Source organism: Meriones unguiculatus, chromosome 21 (assembly GCF_030254825.1).
Source record: "Meriones unguiculatus strain TT.TT164.6M chromosome 21, Bangor_MerUng_6.1, whole genome shotgun sequence".
Classification (NCBI taxonomy): Eukaryota; Metazoa; Chordata; class Mammalia; order Rodentia; family Muridae; genus Meriones; species Meriones unguiculatus.
This window is the reverse complement of record NC_083368.1, coordinates 16,856,348-16,872,708: the sequence shown is the minus strand read 5'-3', so window position 1 is coordinate 16,872,708 and position 16,361 is coordinate 16,856,348. Positions and strand designations below refer to the sequence as shown.

Below are 16,361 nucleotides of genomic sequence, written 5' to 3'. Positions count from 1 at the left end.
CAATGAGGAGAGAACCTATAGGTCAGATCTTAGGTTGCACTTTAACTTCACGACATACTAAAAACTCATGACAATTAAGGGTCAGTATCAGGACCACAAGATTAGTTTTTCAATGCCTGTGGCTGAAGACTCCAGGAGTTGAAAACTAACGTGGTGGCATGTCCCGTGTTCGTCGGCTTGTTTGTTTGTTTGGAATGGGTTGGGCTTTAGGTTTGTTTAACTCATGCTCTATTTTCACTCATTACTTCTCCCAGAACCAGTACTCTACACTCCCTGAAGATGCCAGGGCACGCAGAGAATGTCTGGGAAATCTCTGGGGAAATGGCCCGGGGTCAGGACATTCCCGATTGTGAGTCTGAACTTTGCACGCCCTCTGACTGCAACCGGACCCTAGGGCACTGAACAAAAAGAGACTTCTGCTCGGTCCCGCCCGCAGCCAAGATTTTATCCAATCACAGCTTGCGACAAGATTGATGTGCCTTTTCTCCAATCACCGCCGAGGGGAGAAGGGGTTGCCGGGATGTGGCCGTAGGTAACATGGAGCCCTCGGTAGGATGAGTGTGAGCTTGCTGTTGCTGCCTGCTCCTGTCTTAGTGCCTCAACATGTTGGTACACTTATTTCGAGTCGGAATCCGGGGTGGTCCAGTCCTAGGATGGTCGCTAAAATCCTTGCGCTTCCAGACGTTCTCGGCCACCAGGTAAAAGAACAAGAGCTACGTGGAGTGTGGGCCATTGACCGGCCGGCAGCGCGCGGGGCCCGTCGGGAGGTGTAGTTCTGGGCTCGCGCGTGGCTTGCTGGGAGCTGTAGGCTAGCTCGGAGGGAGTGGAATGTCACTCCCCGGGGAATTGGCCTCAATTATTTATGGCGCGTGTGGGTGCCAGCAGGAGGCTCCTCAGGTCTGCATCTCCTAGCGGTCTGGACGCGACCGACTTCAGACCGCTGGGCACGCCCAGTTATCACTTGCCCACCAAGGGGTGCCGTGCCATTCACAACCCACGTCCGCTCCCTGGTAATTCATCTCTGGAGATCTGCACGTATCTGGAATTGGTGCCCGCAGATATATACTATTGATAGTGCCTTGGCATTAGTCGAAATAATTTTAAATGATCAAAAGTGATTCCTGAGCTATCGAGATAGTACAGCAGGTAAAGGCACTTGCCACCAAGCCTGAAGACCATACGAAGAACTCATATGTAAGAGAGTTGCAATTTTGGTAAATTATCTTTTTACCTCCACTACCTCAAACCCACTAAATAAGCAAATACATAACACTTAAAACAAAACAAAACACTTACGTAGTTCCTAGGCTGGGTTTAGTGGACCCTGTGAATTCAAGGCCAGCCTGGTCTATAGAGAGCTCTAGGCCAGACAGAATTACATAGTGAAATATCACCAGCATTCAGGGGAAAACAGGAGGGTTGGTGGGAATTTGAAGCCAGCACAGTCTTCATAGTGAGTTCTGAGTGAACAAAACAAATAAGGAATTGATCGTTAGGGCTAGATGCATTTGCTGGGCATCTGAACTGGGCCTAGTACTGGTCAGTAATCCCATTTACTCAGGAGGCTGAGTCTAAATTTAACGCACAGTGGAATGTATACCATATGTTCTAAGTTCAAGGCCTCCTTGAACAACTTTGTAAGATCCTGTATCAAAACAGAGTAAAAAACAATTCAGGTGGCTTAGTGGGTAAAGATGTGCCACCAACAAGATGTGAAAGGAGAGAACCAACTCCTGCAAATTGTCCTTTGATCTCCACTCACTTGGGTGGGCGTGACAAACAGACACACACACACACACACACACACACACAAATAAATAAATAAGAAATTGTAATAAATATTTAAAGTAAAGAGGGCTAAATCAGTGGTGGAATTTTTTTTTCCATACATGAACAATAGACTCATTTCCTAGTTCCCTTGGTGGAAAAAAATCTAATCCAATTAAATTCAGCATTTAATCCCAGCATTTGAGAGGCAGAGGCAGGAGGATCTCTGAGTTCAAAGCCATCCTGGTCTACAGAACAAGTTCCAGGTCATCATGGCTACACAGAGAAACCCTGTCTCAAAAAGTTAAAATAAATAATAACTTTTTAAAATCCCTTTTTGGTAAGATAAAAAAAAAAGAAAGAAAGAAAGAAGGGAGGAAAGGAGAGGAGAGGAGAGGAAAGAGGAAAGGAAAGGAAAAAGGAAAGGAAAGGAAAGGAAAGGAAAGGAAAGGAAAAAAAAAAAAGAAAAGAAAGAAAACTAACCCATATTGGTCCAGAGAGAAAAATGGGTTGAAAGCATGCAAGAATCCAAAGTCTATTTTTTTCTTTTTGTTGTTTTAAGACAAGGGTTTTCACTGTGTAGTTCTAGCTGGCCTCGAACTCAGTAGACCAGTCTGACCTTGAGGTCACAAAGATCCATCTGCCTCTGCCTCTCCAGTGCTGGGATTATAGGGGTGCTCTGCTACCCAGAAGCTAGATTTTTTTTAATGATTTTATTTATTTATTTATTGTATGAGTGTTCTATCTGCATGTACACCTGAATGCCAGAAGAGGGCACCAGTGCTACCATGTGATTGCTGGGAGTTGAATTCAGGAAGAGCCTCTGAGCCATCTCTCCAGCCCCAGAGCCTAGAATTTAATTGTAAATATGCTTCCAGAAGCAGCTGTTTCCCTGGGGGAGTCCAAGAGAAAATTGCTAAGGGTGGGTGATGTATGGAAAGCCCATCTGCTTGATGGAAGGAGGGCAAGCACTGAAGCTGGATGACCTGGTGCTGGGAAGTTGTCCACCGACTGTTGGCAATTGCTATGCCTTCTTAGATTCTTGGCTTGGAGGAGATGAGAGAAGCTGGAAAGTAGCCATGGTAAATTATTAATGGTTTGAAAACAATCTTTAGAAAAGAGTGAGGGTGTTGATAATATTTGAATCATAAAGAGACACAAGGTAAGACCAAATAGATGAATGTGTTCATTTCAGTTCATGAAAGGAATTTAGCAGATTTTAGCCATTTTGAAAGGACTGTAACAAACTATCAGAATATGTATTTCATAATTAAGGGTAGTACTTTGGAAGACATTTCAGCTTTGGTGCACACACCCATACACACACACACACACACACACACACACACGGTATTGGGTTGTACTGGGGCATTGTATTAAGTTGCAGCGTACGGTGTCAGTCACAGTAAATCTGTATGGCGAGGCCAGTCTGCACTGCATCTCTAACAAGGACATGCACAGCTCCACAAACATCTGCTCAATAGACAACCCAGAGATTTCCTAAGTTCTAGAGCATAAGATGCCTCTGGCCCCTCAGTAAGCTACTGTCTGATGGAAAATTAGGACAGTGGGACAGGAAGAAAAGAGAGTGAGTTTTATCTAAAACTAAGGATAGATAGATAGACATAAGGCATCGTGGACAAGAAAAGAAAAGCCAGGCAGGTAGCACAGGGCCAGGCACAGGCTTCCCTGAGAGCAGGGGTGGGGGGGGGGGGGTGAGATCTATAATGAGGGTCTGAAAATATGAGAAGCCATGACACTAAGGACCAAGCAAAGCCTCGCTCTGGCTTTTATTTATTTTTAGTTATGCGTGTGTGCATGGGTGTGCGCACATGAGCACAGGTTTTGGGAAGCCGGAGGGAATGCATCCCCTCAAACTGCAGTTCCAGGCAGTTGTGGACTTCCTGACAAGCATGCTGACGTCACAACAGGCCCTCTATAAGAGCAGCACATGCTCTTAACTGCTCAGCCATCTCTCCAGCCCCTGTTTATTTTATTTTTATTTTTTTTTAAAGATTGATTTATTTATTATGTATACCGTGTTCTGTCTGCACACCAGAAAAGGACACCAGATCTCATTATAGATGGTTGTGAGCCACCATGTGGTTGCTGGGAATTGAACTCGGGACCTCTGGAAAAGCAGCCAGCCCTTTTAACCTCTGAGCCATCTCTCCATTCTCCCTCTCCTTTCCCCTACCCCCCTTTTATTTTATTTTGAGATAAGGTCTAACTTTGTAGCACAGGCTGGCTTTGAACTTGAAATCTTCTACCCTCAGCCTTCCAAGTGCTGGGATTTCAGGAATGCACTACCACGCCCTGCTTATATATTCTTTTTTTTTTTTTTTTAGTCTTTCCTCATCGTTAGTCTATTTTGAGCATTCCTCTGTGTACTTTTGGCCAGATAATTTCTGCTCTAAACAGGTTCCCTCTGTCCTGTCCTTCCCCTCTGGTTCTTCTCTATTATGACCTCTAAAGTACAAATCTGATTTTATTATACCTTATGCTAACAACTGCAGATGGCTCTGAAAACCCAGCATGGTGGCCTTCTCATGTCTAGGTGCTTTTCAGAGACTGGGGTCACTGCCCTTCCAAGGCACCTGTTTCCTTTCCCTTCCCTTGAGCTCTGTACAAGCTACATTGTTGCGGAAACTCTTACTTCAGGACACTCTTGAGAGCTTTCCTTGCCTGAGCCTCCCAACTCCTACCTGCCCCAGTCTGAAGTTGGCCAGTGCTCATTCACCAATGTCTTTTCTGATGCTGTTGTCAAACACAGCAGCACCTGCTCTCTGACCTCTATGTTTCCCCACCTACCCTCACGCCAACTAGCATGACCCCAGGGAAGGAACTTTGTTGGATTTGGTCAGTGCCATACTCTGTGATGCTATAAGTTTACAGATGTTGTCAGCAGCTGAATCTGCATTTCCATTTTCTGCACGTGCGTCCTGAAGGGGGAAAAGGGCTTGGCCATCCATGAGGACGCTGAGATCGGTCCTTTGCAGTTTTCTTTCTGTTTACTGTCAGCGGTGGCAGAGGAACATATGGCCCTGTGTCTTCAGGTATCACACACTCAGGGCCTGCCAACAGGAGGTGGGGTAGTGGGTGAAATAAATCCAAAGATTTAAGTACCCTCTGGCCCTGACCACCATACATAGCCTTGGCCATATCAAAATTAGGACAGTAGAATGAGCCTGCAACCAGACAGCAAAGTTCTTTCTTGACCACCTCATCAGTGGGAGCAAATTATACCCCCTCTCAGTTCTCCTTACCAAGTGAGAATACGCGCATCTCCCAGGGTCAGGAGCCGTGGGCCATCAACTCACTATTGCTAGGTCATGTCTGCCATGTTGGTGACCTTGCACATGAGCAGGCCCAGGCACGGAGAAGAAGCTTGCCCCCAGGATTCTCTCTGAGCCTTCCTCTAGGAAGCCGTCATGGTCTGTCTCTTCTCCAGCAGGCTGGAGACCTGCATTGACTGGGTTGCTGGAGGCTAAATGGGGGCCTTGCTGGCTGCTGCTGGCTGGAGGACAGTGCTCGAGGGAAAGGCTTCTAGGATAATGCTCGGACAGCATTGCATTCCACAGCCACTCCACAAGTGGGCAGGTGTCTTACAAATCAAAGCTGCCTAAGAATGTGCTAAGATATTTGTTCTGGGTGAGGTAGCACATATCTGCAAGTCAGAGCTACTCAGAAGGCCAGGAGGATCACTTGAGAGCAAAAGTTCAAGGCCAGGCTGGGTAATATTGAAAGATTTTTTTTTTTTTATCTCAAAATAAAATAAAATCATCCCTGGGCCAGGCAGTGGTGGCACATGCGTTTAATCCCCGCACTCCGGAGGCAGAGGCAGGTGAATCTGTAAGTTTGAGTCTGATCTACAGATGAGTTCCAGGGCTGTTAACATAGAGAAACCCTGTCTTGGAAAAAAAAAAAAAAAAAAAAAAAAAAAAACAAAACCTGGGAGAGGCAGCAGATAAAATGCTCTTCCAGAAGATGCTCAGCCAGAGCCCATGGGAGGGGCAGTCTGTCATTCGAAGGCCTCAGGGCTACAGTTGTCAATGCCTTTTTTTTTTTTTTTTTTACTTACAGGTCTTCAGATGACTGTTTCAGCTCATGCCTCCTCCGGGCTGTGGCCCGGCTGCGGTCACAGCTCCGGACTCAACTCCCTCGAGCCCCACCAGCTTCCCGCCGGAGCCCCTCTGCCTGGTATTGGGTTGGGGGGACCTTGGTGGTCCCTGCAGTGGTGTGGCAGCATCCCCGTTTCTGCCTTAGAGCACTGTGTGAGGCCGAAGGGTCTCCTGGCCACCCCCAACCCAGTGCCCTGGAGCTGCGCTTTAACTGGAGGCTGTTCTGGCATTTCCTTCACCCCCACCTGCTGGCCCTGGGGGTAGCCATTGTGGTGAGGCTTTTCCTGCTCCTCCATGCTCAGTCTAGGATGGGCCTAGGCACCTCCAAACCCAAGTTGCACAGGGACAGCATTTCCCCCTTGTGGAAGCAGCAAGGGCTCTCCTACGCTCTGGGGCATCAGGATAACCTGTACGAGGAGGCTGAGTTTGTGGGCTGTGAGGACTCACGGGCTGGAGGTCTGGACTCGAGCTCTCAAAGAGGCACTTCTGTGACCACATGAGCAGCCACAGTGCCAGGCTCAGCAAGGGGAGAGGAAAAGGCAAAATCAGAGCTGGGGAGGGGGTGACATGGCCTCCTCTCCAAGTGTCCGTTCCCTGTGTCCTCCTTGTCCCAGTTGGCCTTGGGTGCTGCGCTGGTGAATGTGCAGATCCCCTTGCTCCTGGGCCAGCTGGTGGAGATCGTGGCCAAGTACATGAGGGACCGCGTGGGGAGCTTCACTTCTGAGTCCAGTAGGCTCAGCACCCAGCTGCTCCTACTCTACGGTGTTCAGGTACAGCCAGGTGGGAGGGTTGGGGGCTCACAGCCGCCCTCGGGGGGCGTCCCTGAATGCCAGGTCTCTCCCACAGGGACTGCTGACCTTCGGATACCTAGTGCTGCTGTCCCACATTGGTGAGCGCATGGCCATGGACATGCGGAAAGCCCTCTTCAGCTCCCTGCTCAGGTACTGGCATCGGCAGGGCGCGGGGCCAGGGTGGCTGTGGGCTCCCACCAGCTCTGAAGTAACTCTCCCCTCTCTTCCTCCACCTGCTGTCATCATGTTTACCACCAGGCAAGACATTGCTTTCTTTGATGCCAAAAAGACAGGGCAGCTAGTGAGCCGCTTGACTACAGACGTGCAAGAGTTCAAATCATCCTTCAAGCTTGTCATCTCACAGGTCAGCGGGTCAGGGCCCTGTGCAAATTCAGCAGGCCAGATTTGCCTGGCCCCGCCTTGACATCCTGACATTGCCTTGCCCAGCTCTTAGTGTAGATCAAGACTTGCTACTCCCTGAGGAAGGTATGAGAGAGGGAACAAAGAATCTGAAGGGAAGCACCGGCAAAGTGTCAAGGTCAGGACGGGCTTCTGTTTCATGCTCTGAAACCCTGCCTCCCCTGGAAAGCCATTTTGAGGCAATTATGAGCGACCCTGACAGGAGCAAATTCACTTGACCCAACCTAATGCCTTTGTACTGATTGCTAGCCAGCATCGAACCCATGCATGACTGTACTGCGTACTGACAGCCCACCCTGTGTGCCCCTCTAGCACCTGGCCCCAGGTTTGGCAGGGCACAGGTTTGGATTTTTCTAGAATAAAAAGGGTATAGCCTATGGACATTCTCACCCATCCCTTTCACAACAGTCATCAGATCCTGGATGGTCAAGAAAGGGTTTCATTTGGTAACCAGTGACTGCCCCTTGACCGCCAGGGCCTCTACTTGTGGCTAATGCTGCATGCCTCCCACCCTCCTCTCTCTACTCAGGGACTGCGCAGCTGCACCCAGGTGATTGGTAGCCTGGTGTCCCTGTCTTTGCTGTCCCCGCGCCTTACACTGCTGCTGGCAGTCATCACACCTGCCCTCATGGGAGTGGGCACCATGATGGGTTCGGGTCTCCGAAAGTTGTCGCGCCAGTGTCAGGAGCAGGTATGGAATTCTTGACTTGTTCCCCTTGTTTCTTCCTAGCATCTCTGGCCCATTCTTCTTGACCCTCCTCACTCCTCTTCCTGTCTACAACCTCTTCCCTATTTCCCTGTCTTCATGCAGGTTGCCAGGGCAACAGGTGTAGCAGACGAGGCCCTCGGCAATGTTCGGACTGTGCGGGCCTTTGCTATGGAGCAGAGGGAAGAGGAGTAAGTCCTAGAAGGCAGAGTATAAAGCTGGTCCATCTCTCTCACACACCCTCCCCTGCCCTGACCCTCAGCACAGCTGCTTCCTGAGTGCCCAGCCTGGTCTTTCTTCCCAGACGCTATGAAGCAGAACTGGAGTCATGCTGCTGTAAGGCAGAAGAGCTGGGCAGGGGCATTGCCTTGTTCCAAGGGCTCTCCAACATCGCTTTCAACTGTGAGTGAGTGAGTGAGCCTGGGAGGGGACGTGGGCATAGGCTGGCTGGGAGCAAAGACAGGCAGCAGGCAGTCTCTACCTGCCTGGGTGTTCTAACGTTGAGCCCCTTCACGGCGAGGCGCCCCAGCTGCCAATACCTGTAGGTAATGAGAGAGTGATAGCATCCCTTAGCTTGTAGAGAGTGCTGTCCTCCTGCCCTGCCCCACTCCTATTTATTTTCGTGCCACTGGGGTAGAACGGGGGCCTCAATGTTAAGAAAGCGTCCAACTACTGAGCTGTTTCTCCAGCCGTTTTGTTTGCTTGTTTGTTTTCATTTATGTATACATGTGTGACTGTATGTGGATGTGACTGCTCACAGAGGCCCTAGAGCTGGAGTTAGAGGCAGTTGTGAGCGGCCTGATGTGGGTGCTGAGAACTGAACTCAGGTCCTCAGCATGAGCAGTATTTGCTTGTAACCACTGAGCCATCATCCCTGCCCTTTTATTTTTAGATAGAGACTCACTAAGTTACCCAGGCTGACTTCAGACTTTTTCTGTATCCCAGGCTGCCTTGAACTCATGATTCTCCTGCCTCAGCCTCATGAGTAAGTGTTACAGGCCTATATCACTATACCTGGGCTGCAGTTCAAGGCTGAGAGTCAGCTGGTTGCAGAGCAGGGTTAAGACTCGGGACTCAGCCCTCATCCCTTGCCACTTCCTGCCTCACTGCCTGGCCCCTTTCCGTGTAGGTATGGTCTTGGGCACCCTGTTCGTTGGGGGCTCCCTTGTGGCTGGACAGCAGCTGAAAGGGGGAGACCTCATGTCCTTCCTGGTGGCGTCCCAGACAGTACAGAGGTGAGTGGGGAATACTCTCATCTCTCAGGACTCTCCCTCCCACACCCCCTCAATACTTCCAGAACCCTGCTTACTTGGAGAATAGAGATGTCAGTGTACTCGGGGACAGGGCTGTTGCCTAGCACTAACCCTGGTCCTCAGGGGAAACACAACAGGGAAGAGCCCCTAAAACTTCTACAAGAGCCTCCTCAGGCTCCACTGGGCCTGCATTCAGGGATGCAGTCAGCACCATTAGCTTTCCCAACAACTCTCAAGTGTCCCTGAGAAGCTTTAAAAAAAAAATTAATTGTGGTGAAACAGACAGTGGGAATTTTACTGCCCTAGCCATTTTTAAGTGTATGCTTCAGTAGTGTTATGCATGTCCCAGTTTTCAGCTACCACAGACACCATCACCAGAAGTTTGTCTTACAAAAGTGACATAAAATTTCATTTCCTGTGGGTAGGGGGTGGGACTGGGAGGCGAGGTGGGATGGGGCTACCACCAGGATGTAAATGAATAAAAAAATAAATTAAAAAAAATTCATTCTGATTAAATAAATACTAGCTCCCCATTCCTCCCAGCTCTGGTACCTCCTTCTGCCCTCTGTGATTCTGACCACACGGAAGTGTAATCACACATCATCCTTCCCTTTGTGCCCGGCTGGTTTCACCTAGCACAGTGCTGGGGGACAAATGGGGAGCCCCTTCATGTTGTGGCATGTGTCAGGGCTGAGTATTTATAGACCTTCCTTGACAGGCTTTTTAAGGGCTGTCTTGGCCTCAGACCACTTTCTAGAATGAGACACAGACCCCTGCTCCACAAATGGTACTCCTGTAGCCTTCATTTCCTGTGCAGGCACCTGGAGCTCATCTACTACCTTGGCCATAGGTAGCCTCAGTGGGCCGCCCTAGCAGGCCTCTAATCTAATCCCCTTCTCCTCCTCAGCGAAACCCAAGCACTTCCTACTATTGTTTTCTACCTTGCTTTCCCCATCCACAGCAAATACTTAAATAAAACCAACATATAAATGTATGTTATAATAATTAAAGAGCGAGTATGCTGTGATAAATAAAGAGCAAAGACGTATTAGCACCAACAGTGTCAAGAAGCATCCTCAAGTTGGTCCTTCCCCACAGAGGTGACACTCGATCAGTGGTGCCCAGTCCCTGCCCAGAGGCCTATCTTGCCATTGCTGTGACTCCACAGTTTCTTAGGGAGAGGCTCAGTGTCTGCTTGACCCTGTCCAGTGTAAAGTAAAGCCAACTCAAGGGTGGTGGGACAGTCTCATCCCCACCACAGCGGGGGGTCTGCAGAGCACACCCCTGGGCACTGGTTCCCAGAGCTTCTGCTCCACACCAAGGACCCTCAGACCTCTGGCCCCAGAAGCCTTATCTGTCCTCTGGCTCAGCAGCTGTTCCTTCCTGCCTTTTCCATGTAGGAACTCTGATTGCAGAAGAAGTGGAGATTACCATGTCCCCTCAGCTACCTTGCATTCCTCATGCTGACTTAATTCCCTGATCAGCGTGGCTCCAGCCCCTGATGACTTTCCAGTCCTTTCTAGTCCTGAGGACTCAGATGAACAGCTTGGCTCTGCTCCCTGGGCACACACCTCTCTTTTTCATGTTCTTACATGCCTGCTGTTTTCAGTCTACTATTCAGCCCTAAGCAGTGCCGTGCTTATAACTGCAGGGCAGCCCAGAGAGCAGCCTGGACTGTCTCAGGGCCCTGACCAGGTCACCACCACTAGCCACCTGGAGGAATTGTCTCCTTGAGGAAGCTACTGTGTTTCTTCCTGGTTCTTGCTGTGTATCCAAGGGCCCGTGTGTCAGAGCTGGGGGCCAAAGGGAGAGATGAGCAGGGCGTCACAGCTCCAGCCAAGGGTGCCTTTTGGCAAAGAATGTGTGGTCCCCAGATAGGGAATCTTTCCAGAGCAAGGGCAGGGCAACCCCGTGAATCATGTGTGTTTGGATTTCAGTTGCAGCTGGCCCCTTTGCCAGGCTCTCATGGATTACTGGTGTCCTGTGAGCGGGTCCATCCACATCCACCTAGGTCCTCCCACCACAGCCTTCCTACTCCCGGCAAGTGCCTGTTGCCCTGAGCCTGTCGTAACTGTTTCCCTGAGGGCTTTGGGTGCTTAACCCAGCACAGGAAGAACTGGATTTGGTCCATAGCTTGCTGGGATGGTAGTCTTCTCAGAAAGGACCCATTGCACACTGGCATACACAAGTCATGGGTTGGCTAAGCCACGGGGGCCGGTGACTAAGGCCGTTGACTCATCTTCCTCCGTAGCTCACAGCAGGCGACCAGCCCCAGCCCTGCCAAGACAAGGGAGGTGACCCACTGTCTAGACAGATAAACACATAGCATTTCCTACACATACCCACCTTTAGGGCAAGCCCACAGTAAAATCTTCATCAGGGAATTTTGCTTTGGGGGCTCCTCAGAGATTTCCCTTTTAGGCCCCCTGTCTCTGTGTTCTTTGTCCAGAAGGGCTTAACTTTTTTCCACCTTAATTTGAAAGTAAGTCCTTGCTTCCGAGAAGTCTAGCATTAGATCTGACCTCCCACTTCGGACCTATCTTTATCCCTGTGAGCTCTGTCAAGGCATCTGTGCAGTTAGAGCAGGTAGATGGTATCAGGCCCCTTCCGGTGGGCCGATGTCCTCCCTCATGCTGTGGGTGCCCTTCACCCTGTCCACTGGAGGCCTGGAAAACATGGGCCTGCCACTGAGTCCCAGGCATTTGCCCCTCACCCACTGTCTCCTGGACCCCTCTCCCCTGCCAGATCCTGGCTTAGGCAGCAGACAACTGGTACTGTGTAACTGAAGAGGAGACAGAACAGGTGTCACAGGGTCCTGTGGCTCCTATAGCCATAAGATCCTGGGGGCCTTCTGTGCATTAGCCCTGTGTCCTTGCCTCCCCTACCACAATTTTCCCTTCTCTCTAGCTCTTGCTAACCTCTTCTAACCCTCTTTCCTCCTGGCAGGTCTATGGCCAGCCTCTCTGTCCTCTTTGGTCAGGTAAGTGCCCACGTCTGGGATAGTCTCATCCATCACTAGAGAAGGTGTGCATGTTTTTGTCTGTGTTTGTGTGTGTTGGCTGCTGTGAATACTGCCTATGGTTGGGCATGAGCAGGGGCAGAACAAAGAACAGGGTTTTTGAACCCCAGGACCACAGTCTGGCTCCACTCTGCAGTCTATCATGAGGGCCCTGGACACACTGCAGCCCTGTCTAGTACCCAGAAGTCCCCTTCTGTGGAGCCCCAGTTTTTATCTCAACCATAAACTCGATTCCCACTGCAGGTGGTTCGTGGGCTGAGTGCAGGTGCCCGTGTCTTTGATTACATGGCCCTGAGCCCCTGCATCCCATTGACGGGGGGCTGCTACATACCCAGCAAGGACCTCCGTGGCTCCATCACCTTCCAGAATGTCAGCTTCAGGTCAGTATCGGTGGGTAGGCTGAGAAAAGGGGTCTTTGGGAATGAGAGGGCATGTCAGGTGGCATTTAACTAACTGCTCCCTGTGAACAAGCCCCTTGGGGAAGTAAGGACCGGAGCCTGCTCTGACTAGGGCTTTCTTGGCCACCCTCAGCTATCCCTGCCGCCCTGGCTTCGAAGTACTCAAGGACTTCACCCTGACACTGCCCCCTGGAAAGATTGTGGCTCTTGTGGGCCAGTCTGGAGGAGGTAAGAGGAAGCTCACCGTCTCCCATCCTCTGGTTTAGTTTTTGGTAGCCACTTGGAGCAGGACTGGTAGCAAGCCATTAGTGGTTCCCGCTTTTACCTGGGATGGGGCATTCTCTGTTCTACAAGGGTTTCTTTGTTGGGAGATTATCCAAAACCTTCCTTCTCCCCACAACTCCCCTCACCTCCCCCCTCCAGGAAAGACCACAGTCGCTTCCCTGCTGGAGCGCTTCTATGACCCCACAGCTGGCATGGTGACACTGGATGGGCATGACCTGCGTACTCTCGACCCCTCCTGGCTCCGGGGCCAGGTCATAGGTTTCATCAGCCAGGTGAAGGGCAGAGGTTGGGGAGGGTCTGAAAAGCAAGACTGGGACCTCTTTTCTTTCTTCCCCACTTCCCTCTCTGCTCCTCTGAGGATGCCTATGGTCTTCATGATGCCTAGCCATCCTCTGGGTCCAGGATGTCCCTCTCCCAGACAGCTGCAGCTCTGTCCTTGTACTCCGGGGTATAGACACTGCTCCAGTGGGCTGCAGTCTTAGGATCCCAAAGCAGTGGTTCTAAGACTACCAGTGACCACCACCCACCAAGCCCAACAAGGAGCCATTTTTTTTCTTTGTGGACTTGAGATAAAGCCAGCATACCATTGTAGTAGGGGCAGCTACCCACATGCAGGAAGAGACTGAAACTCAAATGGCCTCCTATCAGTTTATAGGGCCTGTCCGTCATCACCTATGGTGAGGTAGTCTGTGTCCTCTGTGGGAGGGACCTCTGTTTCCCTTTAATACTTCTGAGGCTGACTGAAGAGTATAGTCTGTAGATACTATCTCTGTGTCCCCGTCCCCCTCAACACTGCAGGAGCCAGTCCTGTTTGGAACAACCATCATGGAGAATATCCGATTTGGGAAGGTGGGAGCTTCTGATGAAGAGGTGTATGCAGCTGCGCGAGAAGCCAATGCCCACGAGTTCATCAGCAGATTCCCTGATGGCTACAGCACCATGGTTGGTGGGTCCCTTGGTGGGAAGCTGCTGGGTCAGCAGGGCAGTGGTAAGGCCTAGGAGCTTAGCTCTATGGGCATGGAGCAACTCAGGTTGACTCTCCAGAGGGGCATCTAGGAGACAGTCAAGCCAGGAAAAACCAGACCATGGCTGAGGGGACAAAGATGGCTTTACGGAGACAGAAGAGCACCAGCCCATGTGGCTCAGGCATAACAGACTAGGCAGGGCTCTGAGAGATGAGGGATACAAGAAAGGCAAATGAGAGAACCCTGGCGACACACTTGTGCACTCTGGAGCCTACCACAGTCCAAGACGGGAACCAGGGCTTCTCCCAAAACTGTCCCTGCTCTTCTGATTCCTGGACAGCTGTAGTTCTGTTCTTCTGTGGCATCCCTCAGCACAACAGGCAGGTGTCTTGTGCAGGCTTTTCCTGTCTTCAGGGTACCGGACCATACAGTGGCACACTAGCTTGTGCCCATGGCAGCCTAAGTCTTTGATAGCCATCCCCATAGCTCTCTGCCTGTCTCTGGGGCTGTATGTACCACATACAGAGTAGGTACTGCCCGGTGCTTGGCTATGCTTGTCTTTATCAGTCCCTCCAGGTCCTGACACGGCTGTGCTCACATGCTTAGGCCTCTGCGCTGTTGTGATGGGAGACCCTCGTCATCTTTTCCTTTGCCACTTCCTTGTCCTTTTAATTCCAGTGTAACTCTTGCTTGTTGGGGCTCCCCTGGACTGCTCCCCTTATTGACCTGTGACCCTGACATCACTTTGCAGTCCCTTGAGGTTATTTGTGGCTCCCAGGTTGTCACTTCTGTCTTCTGTGGCTTCAAATCGCTCTGAGTTTAGTATCTGTGCTGTGCAGCCCATGGTTGGGTGCCAAGTGGTCTTGCTGCAGCCAAGGCCAGGATCCAGAAAGAGAGTTGTTGCTGTAGGCACCTGGTGAGAACTGCCCACTCAGCTCCAAGCCCCACCTAGGAAGGGACACTAATGCAAGACACTCATGTTTTGGGTGCACGATCATGCTGGAGCAGGCAGACTGACAAGTATGAACATGGGGTGGGGTGGGGGTGGGGTCCTTAGAGGAGCCTGATGGGAGTTTGTAAGTATCCAGTGCCATTTGCCTGCCACCTCCGAGTGTGGAGCTAAGGATCACTTTAGACCCCTGTCTTGTGCCCTCTCTCCCTAGGTGAGCGGGGCACAACCTTGTCTGGTGGCCAGAAGCAACGCCTAGCCATTGCACGCGCCCTCATCAAGCAGCCCACCGTGTTGATCCTGGACGAGGCCACCAGTGCACTCGATGCAGAATCAGAGAGGGTAGTACAGGAGGCGCTGGACCGGGCCAGTGCTGGTCGCACTGTGTTGGTCATTGCCCACCGGCTCAGTACTGTCCGCGCAGCCCACTGCATCGTTGTCATGGCCAATGGCCAGGTCTATGAGGTCAGTTGGGCTGGGAATCAGCAGTGGCTCAGGTAGCATAGCTAAGCTATATGAGCCTGGCCTGGTTCCAGGGGCTTGAGGTCATGTTCTGGGAACAGCACCCCAGCAGATCAAGGTCTTTCTCTCCTTGGATAAGTCCTGGCCTCTGGCCTCTGGGAAAGCTGAGCTGCAGGCTCTCAGGACCAGAGGATGTATATGGTGTTGGTGAGGAGTCTGAGGCAGAGCTGGCCACCCAGGGGCTAAGCTGCAGAGAGGCTGTGTCAAGGATTCTTCCAGTAGCAGTCAGGGCAGAATCAGAGTGCATGCCTGTGTACCCCACAGCCCCAAGCTGAAGGAGATGAGGGATCAGGCCTCTCAGTGTCAACTGAGTAGGAGAGGGCACTGACGGATAAAGCTGTACCCAAGGTAGTTCCTTTAAAATGAGTCCAGAGTTGTCAAGAGTCCCTAGAAGGGACATCACCTTAAGTGGCTATGAGCCTCACAGGTGATGGAGAGCAGTCCTGCTGGTGCTCTGAGTTTAGCTCTGTTGAAATGAACCTCCTTCTGTCTCCAGGCTGGGACCCACGAAGAACTCCTTAAAAAAGGCGGGCTCTACGCAGAGCTTATCCGGAGACAAGCCCTGGATAGCCCGCTGACCTCAGCCACACCTTCAGAGAAGCCTGAAGACCCCAGGGGCTGCCAACAGAAAGCCTGAGAGGCCCCCCAGGGCAGGTCACGGCCAGGCATCAGCCTGGGGCTGGAGGCCTGCTAGAGACAGAGCCCTTGAAGGGCCAGTGTGCTGGGGTATAGCCTACACTCCTGTTTCGTTCAAGGGACTGAGTCCAGCAGCTGGGGTGGGAAGATGGCTTTCCTCCCTCCTGCTTCTGCCATGCTGGCTCAGTTCTGTGGTCACCGGGATGCACACAGTGAGGCAGAGTCGCTGAGTACCTCTGCTTGAGCCTCTCAGTCTGACCCAGCTCTACCCAACACTCACTCTGGGGCACTGAAAATTCATGGTCTGGACAGGCCCGGTAGAATGGGCTGTAATCTCAGTACTTAGGAGACAGAAGTAGGAGGATCAAGAGTTCAAGGCCATCCTGGGCTACATAGTAAAACCCTATCTCAAAAAAAAAAGGAAGAAGAAAAACCTAAATAAATATAATAAAGAAATTTTGAAAGAGGCTGAGGCTGAAGCTTAGTACAGAGTGCTTGCCTGCCATGTTTGGGGCCTAGATTCAATGCT

General features: G+C 51.1%; 1 protein-coding gene across 1 annotated transcript; it reads left to right on the top strand.

The window, feature by feature from the left end:
- The first annotated feature begins 292 nt into the window (after positions 1-292).
- On the top strand, positions 293-16,299 carry Abcb8 (ATP binding cassette subfamily B member 8). The gene is made up of 16 exons (XM_021659327.2): positions 293-698; positions 5,851-6,160; positions 6,503-6,658; positions 6,735-6,829; positions 6,938-7,043; positions 7,629-7,790; positions 7,911-7,996; positions 8,110-8,207; positions 8,935-9,040; positions 12,005-12,038; positions 12,321-12,457; positions 12,609-12,703; positions 12,899-13,032; positions 13,559-13,706; positions 14,889-15,139; positions 15,693-16,299. The coding sequence occupies exons 1-16, from the start codon at positions 604-606 to the stop codon at positions 15,831-15,833; spliced, it is 2,154 nt and encodes a 717-aa protein (XP_021515002.1). The 5' UTR covers positions 293-603; the 3' UTR covers positions 15,834-16,299.
- The last annotated feature ends 62 nt before the right edge of the window (positions 16,300-16,361 follow it).